At 54.2% G+C, this 17,007-nt stretch overlaps 4 protein-coding genes across 4 annotated transcripts; 2 read left to right on the forward strand and 2 right to left on the reverse strand.

The window, feature by feature from the left end:
- Positions 1–5,616: 5,616 nt before the first annotated feature.
- Positions 5,617–6,882, forward strand: MYCTH_78321 (uncharacterized protein; the record flags this gene model as incomplete). Its single annotated transcript, XM_003662179.1, has 4 exons — positions 5,617–5,737; positions 5,807–5,828; positions 5,914–6,409; positions 6,466–6,882. The coding sequence occupies exons 1-4, from the start codon at positions 5,716–5,718 to the stop codon at positions 6,880–6,882; spliced, it is 957 nt and encodes a 318-aa protein (XP_003662227.1). The 5' UTR covers positions 5,617–5,715.
- Positions 6,883–8,000: 1,118 nt separating this feature from the next.
- MYCTH_78319 (uncharacterized protein) lies at positions 8,001–10,939 on the reverse strand (the record flags this gene model as incomplete). The annotated part of the gene is made up of 9 exons (XM_003662180.1): positions 8,001–8,101; positions 8,165–8,295; positions 8,425–9,356; positions 9,426–9,720; positions 9,776–10,149; positions 10,232–10,383; positions 10,439–10,553; positions 10,612–10,749; positions 10,817–10,939. The coding sequence occupies 9 exons, from the start codon at positions 10,937–10,939 to the stop codon at positions 8,001–8,003; spliced, it is 2,361 nt and encodes a 786-aa protein (XP_003662228.1).
- A 336-nt stretch (positions 10,940–11,275) lies between these two features.
- Positions 11,276–14,976, forward strand: MYCTH_2302619 (uncharacterized protein). Its single transcript, XM_003662181.1, has 3 exons — positions 11,276–11,522; positions 12,167–12,333; positions 12,763–14,976. The coding sequence occupies exon 3, from the start codon at positions 12,911–12,913 to the stop codon at positions 14,753–14,755; it is 1,845 nt and encodes a 614-aa protein (XP_003662229.1). The 5' UTR covers positions 11,276–11,522; positions 12,167–12,333; positions 12,763–12,910; the 3' UTR covers positions 14,756–14,976.
- Positions 14,977–16,617: 1,641 nt separating this feature from the next.
- MYCTH_45292 (uncharacterized protein) lies at positions 16,618–16,806 on the reverse strand (the record flags this gene model as incomplete). The annotated part of the gene is made up of 1 exon (XM_003662182.1): positions 16,618–16,806. The coding sequence occupies one exon, from the start codon at positions 16,804–16,806 to the stop codon at positions 16,618–16,620; it is 189 nt and encodes a 62-aa protein (XP_003662230.1).
- Between the last annotated feature and the right edge of the window lie 201 nt (positions 16,807–17,007).

The raw sequence follows: 17,007 nt of genomic DNA on the forward strand, positions 1-17,007 counted from the left end.
TACCTAGGCCGATCAGTAGCCGCCAGCCCTGGTAGCGTGATCATTCGGCTCGTCTTCGCGGCCCATCCGGTACGTGACGGGGGGGGGGGGAATCCCCATCATCCTCGGTTCAATTCGGTCGGGCGGGAACCATAGTCGACGGGAACACGAAGGCGACCGGATGACCACCTCCCGAAACCAGGCAAGACAAAGGGGGAGAGAAACGGAAAGGCAAGAAAAAAAATAACCCGCGAAGCGCGGCGTTATCAGTTACACAAAGAAGCGACGAGGGACAGCTGTGCTGAGTCGTTCCAGTCGGCTCATTGAGCGGGGGAAAAGGAGGGGGCGGGATGAGGCGAGGCGGGTTGTGCGTGCATATCTTTTCTTGCGCTCTTGGTATGGATTGCCGGACGTTTTGCGCCTGGGGCCGCAGGAGGGAGTGGGCAAACGACAGATATTCAGACCTTGCGCTGATTATGTCCATGACAAAGCGGGGAACTGACGACTGCTAGCTCGGCTGCATGGAGATGGGGTGACCAAAATCTCCATGGTTGGCATACCAATCGCTGTTACTGAGAGGCTGAGGGTCCTGCCGAGATTTCCCTACTGCGGTACGTTCACAATCGCGGGGTGGCTATCGGAATGGCGCCGTAGCGGGCGAAAAAGTCGGTAATTCATCTTCGTTTGCGCAGACAGTTGACTCGTGGAACTGGACAGGCATCCCGCGTTGAGAGTGGAAAAAGTGATAGTCTTCAATGTTCGCCGTACGGGTCCGCCTGTCTGCTTCGTTGGGCGTTCGGTCTCACCGGAGAGGCCCCATTGGCTTCAGGGGTAGGTAGCAGAGAGGTACATACGACACGACTGTTTCTTCGCATGTCAGTTGTCGAGACTAGCTTCAACCTGGAATAGCCGCCGATCACGAACTGACCCTTCATTGAAAAGGATGACGGTCATATCTCCGTGTTCGGGCCCCAGTGGGAGCTTCATGCCCAAACGATGCGGATCGTCCGTAACAAGTCAAAAGATGGACCGGTATGCGAACGCGGAGGCACGTGTCGGATTAGTTACAGGATCCGCGTCTTGGCTCATTCGGAGGTCCTTTCCCCGGTTGGCATCAAAAGGGTTCCCGGGGGTGGGGGGAGAGAAGGGGAAGCTGAACATGGGGTGGCGAGGTCAAGAAAACCTACGGATGTCATCCGCATTTTGCTCAACGCACATGCGGGAGACTCGGCGTTCCTATTCTGAATGAAGCAACTCGCACTGAGGCTCTCGTTCCCCCTGTGATTTGGCGGTGACAACTTCTGTAGGCCGGCGGAACAAGCCATGTTGGGTTTGCGCTCTTAGGAGTGATCTGAGTGCGACCGCTGCAGCCGGGCCAAGCCATCACCCGCCTGTTGGTCCATTCCGCTTCCAGGAAAGCTCCTCTCATCGAGTTTCCTCCAGATGGACCGGTGTGAAATATCTCCCGCACAGCCTAGCCCCGCCGCAGGCGTGCTCGCTGCCGGATATAGGGGCCTTTCTTTCAGCCTAACTCTCCCCGGAGCTGAATTGAAGTGCACCGAGGAAACCTCACAACAGTCTTTGCGATGCTCTTGGCCGCAAGGATGCGATTTAATCCTTGCTGAAGATCGCTTAAGGGTAAAAAAAAAAGTGCGAGCGACTTTGCCAAGTTCAACTAGCGAAGCTCCTGAGACAGCCTCAGCATTAGCTAGTGGCGCCAGAGCCGCTTCCCAAAACACTCATGCCACCGGTGAGGTTGCAAATCTCTGGGCACATGACGGGATCTCCATGCAAAAAGCCTGGACCCTATTATGTCCTTCATCGCATGCTGGGTGAGCATCGTCAGCCGGGGCCAAAACTAGACGAATGGTGCTTCGGATGACGTGCTTGCTTTGGTCGCACATGTTCCGAATTTAACTACTGCGCCCCTTTTTGTCTGAAGGCGCTGGTAAGAACTGGGCAGCTGGGGCGTCGTTCGGCCGTTGGATAAACTCGAGGCACTCGGGCCGTTGCGGAAGATGTCTCGTGGGCTCATGGCGGAGGTGCGTTTGGACAAGCTTACGAGTAGAACTTCGGACCTTCCTGGGTTATGTGTTACCCACCAAACGACTTGGCTTGGAACAGAAGTCCTTGAGCTGATCGCCTTGCTCGCATGTCTTCGCTTGCCTGACTTGTGCTAACGTTCCGCACAAGTCGACGCACGTGCAGGGCGATGTACCCCACTGAAACGGAACCCGGCACTCTGGAACCAACAGTCGGGTTTCTGCATGCGGTATCTAGCGGCTTGCTCTTTCTGGCGTCCAGGGTAAGGTAAGAAAACGGCAGTGCGGACGAGTTTAGCGCATCGTCAAGCTCAATGTGCGCCAAGCTTAGAAATGGGGCGCGGGGAAGAGGGCAGGGTGGTGATACGACGCGTTTTCGATGAGACCCGACGCAGCCTTGGGCCTCCATGTCTCGGGCCCCGTCAGCGGGCATGATGCCTCCGTCCAAGGTTGACGCGGGTAGCCACATGCTGGATTCTTCGACTCGTGGTTCGATCGAAGGGCGGAACATGTTCGCTGACGGCGGGCGGGAAGTGGTGGCCTATAAGAGAATGGCGAGAGAATGATGATGTAACTTACGTCGGAGCTGGGATCGGCGGGTAGCTGCATCAGATACCCATGATGTCGGCTTTGGCGTGCTAGTGCTCGTCATGTGCCCTGTCAGCGGCCCGAAACGTGACCCGGAGGGATCTCGGCAAGATCGGTGTCTAGCATACTGCGAGTAAACAGGGCCGGCAGAGACGAGATGCCTCCTGAACAACACTGGACCCGACGTGCCATAGCTTGGTTAACCCCCCTCAGGTCGAGTCTCTGGCGCGTGCAACCTGCCTCGAGGTTCCCAAGACGTCTCGTCAACCGCGGCAAGTAAAGTTACTCGTATGTTGTAAGCCCCTGGAGTACCCGGACGTCGGCAGTATTGTCGCCATTATTGGCGTAGAGCCGTGATCAGCAGACCCTCATTCCCCGTCGAAGCTGGTATCGTTATTGGCTTGTGGAAATGTGATGTTGCGGCAACAGAAGGGACGTGGTATGCGCGGATGGCGGTGAATGGTACTTCGAGAGTAAAGCAACCAACAACTAGTCCCCTCGAGACAAGTGATGCTCCATATAAGACGGGATCGTCTCCCTTGGCGGGCTGAGCTCTTGTTCTGCTGCGAATGCCCGACAACAACAACCGCCAGAACGTCCCGCTCAGACAACGTTTTGGAGCATCTTTCTCGGCCTACCGCAGGGTTACCACTCACGGAAGTAACTTGTTAACGGGTATACATGCTCCCGATGGAGCCAGAGTCTTGCGGTTGTGTCTTGTTCAGCGATGGTCGGTTGTATCAGCCAGCCAGTTGCAGCATGTGTGCGGGGAGCATGAGAGTGTATGACATACCTATATCTGCTCCTTCCTTTGCTCCTGATCCAGGACTAACCTTGACCCGTCTAGAGGTTGCTGTCGATGCGGCGGCACGGGGTTGCTCTGGTCTCCATGCACCCACCGACAGTCGGTTGGAACGCAGTCCGCTCCGTCGGGCAGTGCTCCGAGCGGCTCATCTTATGGCCACAAAAAATCCTCAAAGGGCGGCGATTCCTCGCAGAGCCACCCCGGAATCGTGTCCCACGGGACATGAAATGATTGAGATCGAGTTCGGGTGCGTTGTAAAGTGTTTCAATGGGTAGGTTCAGGCTGCAGGTCGTTTCCTGAAGGTTGAGGTTAAGCTCTTTGACTCGCCATCCATATTGTGCTTATAGCACAACGGCCATTGAGCTGCTTGGGAACGGCGACGGGGACTGCTCGAACAATGCAAACGGTGTCTTGATACATTGCACAGCTTCTTGAGTTTCCGAATTCTCAAGCTAAACTTCAGTCTATTGTGAGCTATTCTTGAGAAGCGTCCATTTGTAGCGGTATAGAGGGCCAGTGATGATGAAGAAACATACCTGGGTCTCCGATACATTCTCGAACCTTCACTCTGTCTCTCCCTGGTGGCTATTCTAGCCAAGCATTCATGGAGATTCTACTTGAGTTTGTGATGGATGTTGGCTTTCAGGGCATGTTTGGGCAGGAAACTTGTCGACTTCAAGATTCCGCAGTAGTCTGATATTGCGGACCAGTGAAAGGATCGCGTCCTGATATCAGGCAAATTCTTCATCTTGTCTTGGGCTGTTTCCCACCTGCTCCAATCCCAAATCCAGGTGCCGCATTCGAAGATTCCAATCGGCTTTCTGTGGAAGTGTAGGAAAAAAAGGCCCGTCTGCTGCTCGAAGTGACGGTAGACCAGCTGATCGGTCGCATCTTGTGGCTGTCCTGATGTCGCAACGCGCAATCGATCATGGTCAAATCTTGCAGGAGGCGATCGTCATGCATTGGTTGCAGCGGCAGCCCTAACGGCCTCATTTATCACTGTCCCACTCGAATCTAAGCCTGCTTCAAGACCGTTGAATCTCCGCTCGCCTCTTGCGAGGACGCTGTGGTGTCGGCCTCCGCATGAGCGTTAGGGGGGAAGCACGGCATCAGCAAGCCGCAGGACTAGACCGTCTGCGGGAGCCGATTGGACGCCATTGCTGGTGTTTGGGTGCACCCCCCTAGATAGAAGTGTGAGAAGTGAGAGGTGTGCTTGCCTTGGTTATCACAGATATATCTTGTTGGTTCTGGCTAACACTGTTGAAGAATAGGGCCGAACGTTGCCAGTTGGAGTATTTCGTGCATTGTTCCGTATATACCTATATACGTACGGAGTGCATACATACAATCGAACACGATTTGTGGGGGTTAGAGGTTGAAGATTTGTGCTGGGGCTGCGAGCGATCTGAAAAGACCTAAATGGGTGCTGACTTTGTGACCGCCAGAGAAGGGGAGTTTTGTCAGAAACAATCGTAGGACAATTGAAGAGCAACAGGATGGGAGGTCAAAGAAAGAACCAGGATAAAATCCTCTTCGCAAATTCGAGTTAAAGTGAAGGAGCGCCAGACAACATGGACTAAAGGGAAGGTACTTGTAGTCGGTAGTTGTTGGCCTAGGAGTGGAGGTGTTCATAGGTAGCCTGACCAAACCCCACCTTAAGCGAGAATCACGTGATACGATCTGACCAAAATCAATTCAAATCAATTTCTAACCCTAACCCTTAATAAAAGCTAGAAAAAGAAAACTAGTTCTAAATTAATTTTAATTTTAAGTTTTCTTTATATAATTATAAATTTATTAGAAAAGAATTCTAAATTAATTTTAAAATATTGTAATATTAAAACTAGTTTTAAATTTAAACAAAAAAGCCTTCTTTATTTGCGATAATATATATATATATATCGGGTATGGGGATTTCTTAGGTAAGTATGGAGAACTACGGATTACACGACTTTCGTAGGTGAGCTCGGCAAGGTACGAAATGAAATACCAGGGTTGGCGGCAGCGGGTCTCAAACATGTGCAACAGAAGGAACTAGACGCGGACTTTGCCGTTGGACTGAGCCCATTCACACTGCGGGAGTTGCGTCACGGACCACCCAACTGCGGGGGACCTTTGAGCTTTCCAAGCCCCAGGGACCTGAAAGTCGCGAACATTCTACACTATCCATCTGATGCCACCATCTACATCCAACCTGACTTCGCCGGCATTTTTGCGCACCTGGGCACCAGCAATGCAGCACACCTGAACTTCAATCCTTTCTATTTGTACTGCTGGGATGAGCTGCTAGCTGTCACCAATATGTCGGTCATTCTTTGCACAGGTAAGAGAGGTTCACTGACAGATCCGGCACAAAGCTCCTACGGATGTGTTGCTGATGGCTCGCGAACAGCTGGTTACGACCACACCATCAGGTACGCCCGCTCGTCGCACCACGTAGTATACCGAAATTCAAACTATACCTGTCGACTATAGCACTCGCTAACCCCCTTTCTCCAGGTTCTGGGAGGCTCTCTCTGGAATCTGCTCCCGAACCATTCAACATCCCGATTCCCAGGTCAATCGCCTGTGTATCTCTCCCGACAAGCGCCACCTCGCAGCTGCTGGCCATCACACCGTAAAGCTATTCGACATCCGCTCCACGAACCCCGCGCCAATCTCGGTATTCGAGGGCCATACGGGCAACATCACCGGCGTTGCGTTCCATTGCGATGGGAAGTGGATGGTCACCAGCTCCGAGGATGGCACCGTCAAGATCTGGGATACGCGCACCGGCGTGATTCAGCGGAGCTACAACCACGGATCCCCTGTCAATGACGTTGTCATTCACCCAAATCAAGGCGAGATTATTAGTTGCGACAGAGGCGGCAGCATTCGGCTCTGGGACTTGGCGGAGAATACTTGTGCCCACCAGCTCATCCCCGAAGAAGACGTCTCTGTCTCCAGCGTGACAGTCGCAACTGACGGCACTCTCCTCTGTGCCGCCAACAATGCGGTATGTTGCCAGTAGCACTCGTTCTGATTTGTCGCGAAGTCTGACCACCACCGTAGGGCAATGTCTACGTCTGGCAGCTCATCCAGGCTTTCGAACGCACCCAGCTGGTCCCCATGACTCACTTCTCAGCGCACAAGGAATACATCACTCGCATTCTCCTCTCGCCCGACGTCAAGAAGCTGGCCACCTGCAGCGCCGACCACACCGCAAAGATTTGGGAGGTCAAGGAGATGGAGCCGGCCGGTCCCAATGCCGAGCCGCGCGCCTTCCCGCTCGAGGCCACTCTGACTGGCCACCAGCGCTGGGTGTGGGACTGCGCTTTCAGCGCCGACAGCGCCTACCTTGTGACGGCCTGCAGCGACCACTACGCGCGCCTGTGGGAGCTGCACACGCAACAGGTCATCCGCCAGTACAACGGCCATCACCGTGGCGCCGTTTGTGTCGCTCTCAACGACTACTCCGAGACCCGCTAGGAATCGTCTGACGAGGAGGTCGAAATCGAGCCCGAAAAGAACGTGCGAGACTGAGCGCTGCGACCAGAACGCCTCCCCTCAGAAGCAACCGAGGAAACAGCAGTCTCAGCAGCAGCAATGGCAGCAGCGACAACGGTGACAGCAACGTAAGCAGCAACAGCAGACTCACAGCTGTCACTGCCAGCGACGCAAGAGCGACCGAGGCACGTGCGGCCTACGAGCGTGGCGGGGGCGTTGTTGGGCACAAGGCGCGACTCCGGAGCCCGGGAACAGCAGCCGAACAGACCTGCACCGAATATCCTGTCGCGCCCGCTCCTGGCGCTTGTCGCTATAACCTTGGCCCCTCCGTAGGGCGACGGCTACGGGGGAGGGGTGGCTGGAGCGGAGAGCCGAACGAAACTCGTCTGTCGCCGATCGCTCGCTCGCTCCCTCGACTTTTCCGCCCCAATTAAAAAAAACCTTGGGAACACCGGCTTATGGTGTGAGTAGGAGCATGTTTTTGGCTTCGTGAAATGTGGTCTCTGTCCCTTGCTGAAGTTCCAGTTGGTGGTTGTCTCTAATGCATCAAGAAGCTGGCATGGTTAAAAGATGGGTATGATTGGTGAGTGGGTTTCGCTCCTGCGTGTCCAAAGCGGCCGATTAGAGAGGATTTGTCGGTCCTTCTTTTCATGCTAGTTCCACGACCATTGATCCGACAGCAGAACATCATGATACTCTTTTTTTCATGCTTTCCAAATTGTACTGCTAGTACATAGTTGGTCGAACTAGATACCTAATTCCATAATGATATCCAATCCTAGCGTCACGGAGGCCAATCGCCAAGGGAAATGAAACGGATATCTTGGCTCTATTTCCTTTTTTTTACGCCGCGCCCTTTGCCGCCCTCATGCTTTCCCAGCTTGTTTTAAAGGACACCAATACTCCATGCATGAAGGCCCTTTCCTTATCCAGCTAGTTCCCTCCGTAATTACAAACGGGGACACCGCAATGATGATTACCAAGCAGGAACCTTCCTCTCCTATAATTACTAAACTGTACCCTATTCCCAGCCCCAAAAGAAAACAAATCGCCAATCATGCAAGCCCGCCTCAGCCTCCCAAACTCTAGTTTCGTGAGACTTACCAACCCCCCCACGCATCATTATCATCATCGTCCGTTTGCTTCGGCTTCATGTCGATCTTCTTTGCCGGCGCCGCGGCCGGCGACTTCGGCTTGGTCGCTGAAGCCAGCGTCGTCGCCGCCGTCTTCTTGGCTGCCGTGGCAGAGCCTGGCCCGGCGGCACTATTATTACTCTTGGCCAGCCCCTTGGGCAACGCCTTCCCGCCTGCCAGCCCGCCGGCCTTCTTCTTTTGAGCCTGTGCGGCCAGCCAGCCGGCAAAGTCCGGCTCGGAACCGTCGTCGAATGGTGTCGCGCTTACGGTAGTCGTCGCAGCCGCTGGTTTAGCGGTGCTGGCTTTGGAGAGGGTTGTTGTTGTCGTCGTCATCGTCGTCGTCGTTGCTGTTGATGTGGTGGTGGTGGTAGTGGTGGTGGTTGAGGGTGACTTGCTGCCGTTGGCGCTGAAGAAGTCCGCGGCGCTGTCAGCTTGATCAGGGTTGTCGTCGTCTTCAACCATATCATCCATATCCCCCCAAGCGTCGGCCGCGTCGTCGTATGTGTCATCATCATCGCCGTGCGCGGAGGGTTCGTCTTGGAAGAAGGAATTCTTATTCGATGTCGGCGGTGCGGACGGTGGTGGGGACTTGACAGCCTGTCGGTGACTGTTTGGAAGGGGAGAGGTGGACAGTGTCCGGGGCGGCGCCGCCACTGGGCGTTTGGTGTCAGCTGATGGTGCGGCAGCAGCTGGTCCGTTGACTGGGCTAGAGGACGACTGAATCTCGCCTGCCGCGGCGGAGAGCTTGTTCGTGAAGGAGGAAATGGCCCAGCCCGCCCAAGAGGATGCCGCCGACTCGGCAGGTTGGGGGGTGCTCATCCTGGGCCCTCCGGCGGTAGATGCAGCGCCTTCTGGAGGCAGAGCGGTGGCGGGCATGGCGGCTGCTGCCTTCTTGATCTTCGCGAGATAGACATCGACGGTCTTGCTCGCTTGATCGCGAATGAGCTTCTCTTTGTCAATGAGCAATGGGCAGACAGCGGGCAAGATGCGGACCGCGCAATCCTCCTCGGAAAAGTACTCTGATGTGACGGAAAGGGCCATCAAAGCTGCGTTCCTAGCATGGACGAAAGGATCCCTGAGCGAACGCGTAAAAGCGGCCATCAGGACCTTAGCTCTCGACGAAGACCCGAGGTGCTTGGCGATTTTGCCGAGACATATCGTCGTGTTGGTGCGGATGCCCGGCTGTTCGTCATTGGCGGTTTTGGCCAAGTATCTCAGCAGCTCGCCGTTGATGGTCCTGTCTGATAGCTTGGTGATGAGCGAGAGCACGGATTTTAATGTCTGCTCCCTGACGACGGGCGCGACATCGGTGAAGCCGGTCACCTGGGGTTGGGTTGGTTAGTACCCGATCAAAGAAACGTGTCAAGAGAATTCAGCTAGGATGTAACTCACTATTTGGGGAAATATCTTGTCGTTGACGATCTTCTGGGACAGCCGGTCGATCATCAAGGGCAAGTTGTCCAGCAAGCACACTCTGATCGCCCTGTCGGGGTTGCCAAACAGCCGGATTAGGACAGGGGTCATCTTGGAGTCGAAATCCTCGGGAGACAGCTTTGTGGCGATCTTCATGACGATTCCGAATGCTTTTGGCCCGCCGTTACCAAACTCTACTGATTTCAGCAGCTCGGGAAGCACCTTCATCTTGAAGAAGTCCTCGGGAAAGTCGTCTGTAAGTTGTTCCAAGTCGCTTGGGACCGGTCAGCATAAACCGCGTTTCCATAGTGACAAAGTCAAAGACGCACTCTAGAAAGGCTTCCCGTTCCTCCTCCGACTTGACGCCGAGATTCTCAATGCCATCGGTGAGCTTGATGAGTGGTGAATCGAAAAAGGAGCCACTCCGGCGGCCCTGTTCGAGAAGATGAGCGACACTCAGCCTCGCCTTAGGATTGGCGTTGGTGAGACGCTTATAGCTTGCGTGCATGCTTGGTGGGATATTCTTGGTCTGGCCCGCCTGGTCACCGCCGTTGAACGTGCCGTTGAAGACCTCGAATATCAGGGCGCCGAACTGGTAGGCGTCAACGGACGAATGCGGGCTGCGCTTGAGAGCATCCCACCCTGACTTTGCTAGCTCCGGAGGCGTGTAGCGTCCGGAGTCGGGCACAAGACTCCCATAAGTCTAGGCAAGGGTACGGTTTGATTCGGTCAGCTATGGGCGCGTTTTTTTTAAGGGGAGGGGGGGATAATGGGGTTGAGCCTACGTAGATAACGGCCTCGTCATCCTTGACGTTGCTGAGGACGTCAAAACCGCCGAGTTTCCACTCGCCACTTTCGGTCGTGTAAACCGAGGCGACCTTGAGGCTGCCGTGGACGGATGACGCCTCTTCATTGATAAACTTGATTGTTCGCTGTCCTCTCCGTCAGCTTCGGCGGAGCAATTTCAATATCCAGCAACTGTTGGTCGAGACGCACCGCAATGTTGTACAGACCCCATTTTGCAGTCTCGGGAGCGAGACTCTTCCGCTTGACGTGCCACCGGAGAGGTACTAGGCGCTCGGTTGCGATGTAGATGTAGGTATCTGTCTTTTGCGATGTATCAGCCTCCTGCCGACCACTCGGCTGTACCAAGCAGCCACCGTACCTCGACGGCGTCGAGCACCCTGATGACGCCGGGGTGTCGCAATGTCCGTAGCTTCTTGAGCGCGTTCTTGGCGAGGGGCAGTGCGGATCGGTTGGCGGTGATGTCGAACGAAAAAATGCTGCAGTTCGAACCGTCTTCCTGTGACTAAGAGTCAGCAGCGCGATCCCAGAGGTGGAGCGGAGAGATAGCCGGAAACTGGACATACCCGCCTTGTACCGTTGTAGAGGGTCCAGATGGAGGGGTCCATATCGACCTTGTCGCCAAAACTATAGGGGAAGGGCGGGCCTTTGGCTATCGCCGAGGCGACAGCTGACTTGAGGAAATCCATGGTAGAGTGCACCGCGCAGACGACCAAACAGGGGTGGGAGTCGCGGGAGAGGAAAGAGGGAAACAAATTCCTTCGGCGCTGCTGTCGTCGACACTGGCGAGGGGGTGCAGCAAAAAGGAGGCTAACTTATCGCAAACCGCAACTTGTTACTTGTACAGTGCGATAACTGCAGGCTGTCACTCTTGGCGCGCTATACTTACAGTAGACAAGCACAACCGAGAGCCGCTTCGAGGCGCACGGGCCACGGTTTCTGTTGTTCGACGCAAGGGTCCACTTTCTCCCTGTCTGCCTGTTGTCGCCAACTTTCGCCATGTTTTCTCTCTATTAGATTTGTCCCTGAAACTTTCACTCGTAACACAACCGCCTAACTTTAACTTGGCGTCCTGTCAACAAGAAAAAAAAAATACTGTTGGCTGCTTCGAGGGTTTATTGCTGCCTGTATGTGCTCTTGACAAGCACAGGCGGCGAGCAAGCGCGGTTGCACCGAGGGAGGTTTCTCGCGTTGCGCGAGAAAGGCCGACCGCAACACGGGCCGCTCGTCGACTCCATCGCCGCAAGACCTGCTAGGTTCGAGGTGGCCCAGGTAAGCACATCTTCACCTTTTCTTTTTTTCTTTTTTTTCTCTTTTTTTTTTTTTTCAAAATTCTTATTTCTTTTCTCAAACTCGGTTACTCTTTTTTTCGAGTTACTCGTTTTATTCAAGTGCGCATGCGCAGTGTCAATGATGAGCGAACTGGTAAAAGGTCAGACAGCCTTGTGCTCTTCTGGTATCGCCGGTTCGAGCGACATGGCTCATGCGTCTTTGGCACGTCCCGCTGCCAGCCCTTGCCTCCACACGCGCTACCTCGAGACAGCGGCAGTGCGATGTCTGGCGATTGGGTATATCAAAAATACGTCAAAGGCTCCAGCCGATGACGCTTCCACTTCCCGGAGTCTGGTCTTCACTGGTCTCTCACAAGGCTGGACCCAAAGGCTGTGGTAGACATGGACACGGGAGGCAGCAGCCTCGATCTTGCTCGAACGAGCTCGGAGTCGGCCTGTCGCCATGGAACCGCGAAGCCGCTGCAGCCGCGCCGTATGATGACCAGCATAGACTGAAAAGACCTGAGACACTCTCGTTGCGTATCTTTGATTTTAAAGAGGCGATATGAAATCAAACCCGTCCTACTCGGGGGCGGGGCGGCAAACTAGGTTAGTGGCGCTAACAGTATCTTGTCAAATTTACAGGGCGCGCCGCAAAGGCTATCATCCTCGGGCACCGACACCCAGATACCAATGCCCCATTGTAGACGATGCAAAGGGTCAGCGGCGCTGGACAAGCCGCTATTCAAATGCGTCCAATGCAGCAGGTATTACCATTCCGCCTGTCACCGTCCGCATCCACGAGATCCCATGTAGGTGTTCCCCGTTCCCGTTTTTTTTTTTTTTTTATTCTGGCCAAGCATGTCAATCCTTGATCCCCCCAAACCCCACCCGCCATCGGAGGCTGTCTTCCACGCACCCCCCTTCCCCCCCAATGCTTGTATTCCCCGGCTGCAGGTCACACCCACCAACCATACGCAGTACAAGTACAGAAGGGTTCAGCAGGCGCCACCCCCCCCCCCCCCCCCCACTTGTAACTTATTTTCCCGGCCCAGCCATAACGTTATTTCGCTCCGCCTCGCGTTCTTACCTGACCTTGCCTTGCCTTGCCTTACCACCACAGACCTGCTTGCTACAAGTCTCATATTTTTTTTTTTTTTCATTCCGTCATCCACCTATATCAATTTCAATTCTACAAGAGCCGTTCCCTGGCAACCGTGTCCACTAACATAATTCGGCAGTAGCAGCTGGGTCTGCAAGCGCTGCCTTGCCGGCCAAAAAGGCCAGATTAAACCTCGAAACTTTTATCATGACAACTCGCTGCTGTCGTCGCGGGCCGCCTCTCCCAGCTCCCCCATTTACGGCTTTGAAGACCCTCGCTGCACCAGGATGTCTCCGTCTACTACCGCTTCGACCAAGTCCCGCAGCTCTTTCACAAGCCCGCGGATTGATCCCGGCGCACCTATCATTAACTGCTCCTATCCCGGATGCCCCGCCAAGATTGACGGAAAACGCCAGATCATGTGCGAGGCGCATCTGCATGTCATGTCCAATACTGACAAGTACCGGGATTTTGCCCAGGAAAATGGCACACACACGGCACAGGCCCCCAAGGGCACTTTTGGCATCCCTCTTCAGACTCTCTCATCGACGAATCCAAGGCAGCTCTTACCCGACACTGCCAAGGACCGGCCAATCACAGGCCGCAAACCGGCTGGGAACCCGCCGCATGCCCAACAACAGCCCCCGCCGAAGCATAGCACGTTCCCTTTCCTTCGCGGCGAGTCGGTCATGACGCCGACCTCAGTCAGGCCTCTGGCTCCTCGGCCTCCTGCACACTTGCCCACCGCAGGTCCGGCAGCAGCCTTGCGTGATGGGGAGCCTATGAGGAAACGGCCAAGACTATCGCCAGCCCCAGGCCAAACTCCGAACGTCCAAGTGAATGGGGCGGTACAGGTACCATCCCTGCCTTCGCCCGCGGACTCTGTCTCCAGGAACGGACCGCAGTCATCCCAACCTGGAAGAGCTAGGGAGGCGGAGGTCAAGAGTAGCCCAAAGCAGAGTTTCAGGCATCCTGTGAGGAGAATGCCGCTTGAACTGTCCAGCTTGCGGTTCATCGATGACCCAGAAGATCGCCCTCCAGGCATGGTGTCCGAACAGTCTGGCCCTGGTGTGCGCAGCGCCGGCGGGAGCGATTTCCGGAAAGAGTCCGGGGCGTCAGACTGGTTACCCAACGGGAATATCAGAGACCACACAGAGCGAAAGACTAGCAGCTCTGCCTCATCTACAACTCTTGCTGCATCTATAGACTCAGAGGGGGCGAAACAGAGGCCATTAGAGTTGCGGAGCGGGCAGGATCCAACGCTTTCGCCTGACAAGACAAAACTGGGTGCCCAACCCGGTCATGAGCCTAACCGAGCAAACGGCGTCGCCACTTCCGAACCGCGCCCTGAGGGAGCTCGGGTCCCCATCCGGCCTGTAACCACCGCTACAGCCCACCCTATTCAGGCCCGGAAAACAAAGGAGATAGACATTGATTATTTCGACGCCCTCATCTACTCCCAACCAGGCGCCTCATCCCCGCCACCCAACGTTGACCTGGTCCTTGCGGCCGTACCACCACCACCACCACCACCACCACCACCATCATCATCATCATCATCATCATCATCCGGGCCCACGCCTCAGACAGTAAAAGAAACTGTACCACCAGAAGAGAAAGATGAACCTCTGTATCTGGACATCGACCCGCGCATCCACTGGCCGCAACCGCACTCGGCAGCCTGGCACGCGAGAAAGCAAAAGGAGATTCGAGCTCGTGGAAACAGGAAGGCCAACTTCGGCCGTGCCGCTCAGTCCCTGCGGAGACAGCGCCGGGAAAGAGAGAAGGCCGGCTTGCCGTTTGAGGAGACCCTACCGGATAAGATTGCGGAGAACCCGGCCTGGGTCAGAGTGCTACGGCGGTTGAAAGGCTTACCTCCTACTGCTTCCGCTTCTGCTTCTTCGTCTCATTCTTCCTCTTCTCCTTCCTTTTCCCATCCGGGGGAGGAGGAGCACGGGAGTGGTCCTCTCATGAATGGGAGCGCAAACGGGGATGGCGTTACGGAGAAAAGGGGGAAGAAGAAGCATCCCGGGGTAACGGGAAGGAGGGTGGGGAACTCGGGGATAGTGGTTGTTACGGGGTTGAATGGGATGCAGATGGGATCGATGAGGCGATCTCGCGGGGACGCGTAACGGCGAGAAGGTTCGAACGAGACCGGTAGGGGGGGAAACGGCCGGGTGGTAGGCGGTACGCGGATTTGGACTGTTTGCTGGCGTTGCTTTAATTGGCATTGGTTGGGGGGAGGGGGGTGGGGAGGGGGTTGCAGCTAAAACGGAGGATTGGGCACGGAGATGGGGCTCTGCATGGTAAGGCGTACTTTGTTTTCACTATGGAGAGCCGCTGGCTTTCTGTTGTCATGGTCGGCTATTAGTGTTGCGATATCGCCATCTTGCTTTCACGGGCTGGCGTGTGGCGCGGGTCAAAGCTGTCACTTTTCGGACTGGCGTATTAATCAGTAAGAACAAGAACTGTGGTCCATATAATCATGCAAATCTGGATGCGGCATTCTTGTCCTCGGTCGTGCAGTATGTAAAAAAGAGAAATGGCTGCCAAACCTGGCGAGATATGCGGTAATTAGCCCTTCTCTTGGCGGTTGTATGTATGTAATCCGTACAGTACACTAGAATGACACAAACTCTCTCGTGTAATTAATCTAGAGCCCCAACTTCACCGTCGCGAAACTCGCGGGGCGGGAATAGTACATCGGGAAGGAGCACGAGTCTGTACTATGTAAGTAACTGCCTATATACGAAGCTCTACTGTGATACATAGGTATGTACATACCAATAATTATTATGCATACATCCGTACGCAATGCTTATAACTAGTACGGATTTGAAAGCGGCGCCAAGGCTTCTGATCTTTTATAGGCCGAATTGGGACGCAGCGACCTATGAACAACAGCAACGCCCGCTCCAATAGAGCGCCAGACCAAGGGCGGTGTCAATACCCAAGCACTTACGAAGCATGTAATTTAACTCTCGGTATCAAGTAACCAGCTCTTCTTGTCTGAATGAACGCCGTGGAAGAAGCCACAACTCTCAAGCACAGCAGAGCAAGCATAGATTCAGCCAGACCAGGGCCAATCTCTCGAGGATAAAAAACCATTCGCCGAGTGTTTTGTACTCCGTATAATCTTTCGTCCAGCCCTGCATCTAATTAAGGCAATCCGTACTTCAGGTTGTTTATACCTAAAACTGGGCAAAAAGAAATTGTGAAACTGCAAAAGCGACGCCGCAATTGCTGCTTCCAGCAATTGCACCTAAGTAATAGGTATTATTATTCTGACAGGAATCCAACGACACTTTCAGTTACATCATGCCTGCGACCGGCCGCGACATTTCCCCTCTCTGAACAACGCGGCTACCATCTGATTGCAGAATACCAAGGAGCTTTGGAATTAGAGAAGGCATTATCGTATTTGTTTTGTGTGTGTGTGCGCGCGTGTTATTGTTTTGCAGCTCAACCTACTTCTTCAATCCAAGCACCACACGTCTCGAGACCTTTGTCAAATCAAAAGCATAATATGCAGCGTGGAAAGTTTTCTCTAATTACCTAATACTCGAAAAGTAGTTGTTATGCCATTTGCGTCCCTTTCTCAAGTCTGCCGGGCAGTGGAAGGGAGAAAAAAAAGGGAATCCGCTCTCCATTTTGAAAACGGCCCGGGCATTGTAGCAACCACTGGGCCAAAACATCCCACACTGTTCGCCTCACCGAAACCGATGTATGTATGGACATACCAAAACTGGGGCAGCCAAACGACTCAGCAGTGTCACCGCACCACTACCACCCCTTGCAGATCCGAAGCACCTCAGTCAAGCGCATTGCTGTCCGGAAAGGGGGGTTGGTTACACTGCAAAAGTCTGGGTTAGGCAGACCCCGTACAAAATATTTAAGGTAGCGGGAGAAAAAGGTTTCAAGGGACTGAGGCTCCGGACCCCGAGTCAAGACTTCCCGCAACAGTTACCGACTTCTCTCTTGAATCCAGCAATCGTCATACTTGAATCACATTTCCAATGCTGTCTAGTACATACGACCATACCCACGTGAAAACACGGGATCCCGTCCGCTCTCCCTTAGTTAAACACGTGAGGGCCCGAGTAGTAGTTGGGTCGGTGACGACCAGCGAATGTCGGGTGTTGTATGTTCTTTTTGGGCCCACAGTCAGCCAAGATTCATCCATGTAATCAATCATATCCTCCTGTAGGGTAATTTCACGTCCCAATAACGTACATCAAGTTGATCCACTTGCGAGGGCACACGGCATCCATCTGGATATCCGTACCCCATGTACGTCGTGCTGTAGTACGGACGGAGTCCGTACTGAATCTCGTTTGGAACTAATACTACTTATCCCACTCGAGGGACATCAAGGGACTTGCTA

The sequence above is a fragment of the Thermothelomyces thermophilus genome, chromosome 2 (assembly GCF_000226095.1).
Source record: "Thermothelomyces thermophilus ATCC 42464 chromosome 2, complete sequence".
Classification (NCBI taxonomy): domain Eukaryota; kingdom Fungi; phylum Ascomycota; class Sordariomycetes; order Sordariales; family Chaetomiaceae; genus Thermothelomyces; species Thermothelomyces thermophilus.